The sequence below is a fragment of the Belonocnema kinseyi genome, chromosome 8, assembly GCF_010883055.1.
Source record: "Belonocnema kinseyi isolate 2016_QV_RU_SX_M_011 chromosome 8, B_treatae_v1, whole genome shotgun sequence".
Taxonomy (NCBI): domain Eukaryota; kingdom Metazoa; phylum Arthropoda; class Insecta; order Hymenoptera; family Cynipidae; genus Belonocnema; species Belonocnema kinseyi.
The window spans coordinates 71527243-71529440 of record NC_046664.1 but is presented as its reverse complement, the minus strand read 5'-3'; the positions used below and the strand labels follow the sequence as shown (position 1 = coordinate 71529440).

Sequence of the window (2198 nt, the reverse complement as noted above, 5' to 3'; positions counted from 1 at the left end):
GAGGAGCTTGACGAATCATTCTATAGAGATGGCATTACTAGACTAGAACACCGCTATGAGAAATGTATCAGCCTTGGAGGAGATTATGTTGAGAAATAAAATTAAAAAATTCTTAAAAACGTTGTTTTTCTTGGTCAGGCCGGAAACTTATCAATCAACCCTCGTATTTCATCTTTGAAGAAAAAGTCTAACATTTACGGTTATGGCTTTCGCCAAAATTAGATGTATCTTTCTCGAAAACTGGGTTTTCGAAGTCTCATCAACTTCCAAAATGTGCCAGCGACTTGGTTTTTAACCTGAAAGATTCATCTTGGTCTTAAGATTATTTGAAGAAGATTGATGATAAAATCATTTTTTTTATTGACTTTCAATAATATAAATGTATCCCAAAGTGATATACATCTGGATATATTTAATAATGCACATTTCTAATGTTAGAGGTAGTTTCTGTTGATTTCGCAGCATTCCGTGAATTAGTTTCTATTGTTTTCGCAGCATTCCAACAGTGCCAGTTATATAAAGTTAAATTTCGGAATCTAGGTAAGTGAAACTGTTTGTCCATACTTTTTAAAAGCGATGAATTACTTAACGCAGATAGTAAAAACGCCAAAAATATGAGATGTGTAGATTTCTAATTGATGAAAATCTCAGCATTAATTTTTTCTTCTAGTTTGTAAGCAACCTGAAATCAATATATGATGTTTTTCAATTCAAGCTAAAAACTTATTCAATTATTAAAATTCCTGTACTTTTAACAAATATTACACAATATTACAAAGAAGTTTCTATACTCAAAGAATGCTCTTAAACGCAATATTTATATTATTAACATACGTTTCCTGCTTTTTTTCCATCCAATAAATTCCTTGTTTCTTTTACTCTCAGCAGTAAGCCAATCCTCAAGTGGTTTGAAATAATCCAAGATACCAGAACTGCTCAGTTTCGCTTCACCTGTTAATAGTTTCATTGCATCCAGCCATGGTTTAGAGCCACTCATCTTCATCACAGATCTAAAGTTTAATTCTTTCATCATAGTATAATGTTCGAATCATCGAAACAACGAGAAAAAATATTTAGAGGACAGAATGCTACAAAGCAAAGTTATATTTTCCATGCATTTGTTTCACAGCACTATCAAAGAAGGTAATCTTACCTAAATTTTCAATTCATTCATATATTTTACATCCATAAATAAAAAACTCAACTTTTTGTTAAAGACGGATGGGTGCATTTCATAGGAGTTAGGTTAAATTGGGTTTATGAACAGATAACATTGCACTTGGACACTTTTTTATTATTCTTCTCGTGAACTATTGAACTTCAATAAATTTCCCCTTCCTGAATTTCAGAATTAATTTCAAAACAGAAATGAGAAAAAATACAAATCCCACAGAAATGCTTTCGTATACATTTTTTATTTTTAAATTAGCTATATTACAGACATATCGTTTCTTTAATACTTCTAATTCTGTCTTCATACTATTTATTAGGGATCAGAATGCGCTAATTTTCACCACTTTTTCACTTAATGCCTTTGACTATGTTTAAAATCATGTTTTCGGACAAATGTAATGATACTGAAGCAGTTCAGAATATTTGTTAAAATAAAAATAGAATGAAACATTCAGAATGAGAGGCCAATATTTATATTATGCTACTGAATGACCTCTCGTAAATTCCGAAAGAATGATATGTATCCTAATAATTCTTAATATGAAATCTCTAAACGATATTATTGATTTCGATTGTCACACTACTCGATTTCCATTGCTATATGCGTGAGACACGAGTTGTGAATGGGCTAGACAGAGTTGGAAAATATTGAAAAAATTGTCACGATTGCTCGTTCTTTGATAGCCACACGCGTGCGACAAAGGCATCCATGAGTCACCGTGAGTTAGACAGAAATGGAACGTTGCACGTGTTTTCTTGCAGTTAATGATACGGAGCTATCTTGATCTGCGTATGCTTGGATTTGAGTGATGTTCATTGGCTACGATGCGCGTCTGTACTTGATTTCTAATACGTACGCGAACTAGAGCCAATGAGCAACGCACAGTTCAAGCATGCACAAGTATTTTTGGATCACTGTGGGGATAATAATCGAATCAAATTTCGAGGTCGCTAATACTAATCAACGCTTCTCATTTACCACCACCTTTCCACCTGTACGACTGGAATCGCAATACAGGGCATCT

The 2198-nt window shown here is 33.1% G+C and overlaps 1 protein-coding gene across 1 annotated transcript in view; it reads right to left on the bottom strand.

The window, feature by feature from the left end:
- Positions 1-398: 398 nt before the first annotated feature.
- Positions 399-2198, bottom strand: part of LOC117178237 (angiotensin-converting enzyme-like) — a 40012-nt gene continuing 38212 nt past the window's right edge. The window contains exons 9-10 of the mRNA XM_033369565.1: positions 835-1010; positions 399-682 (exon numbers count right to left, since the gene is read on the bottom strand). Coding sequence (XP_033225456.1) covers positions 654-682; positions 835-1010 — 205 coding nt within the window. The 3' untranslated portion in view covers positions 399-653. The remainder of the gene's footprint in view (positions 683-834; positions 1011-2198) is intronic.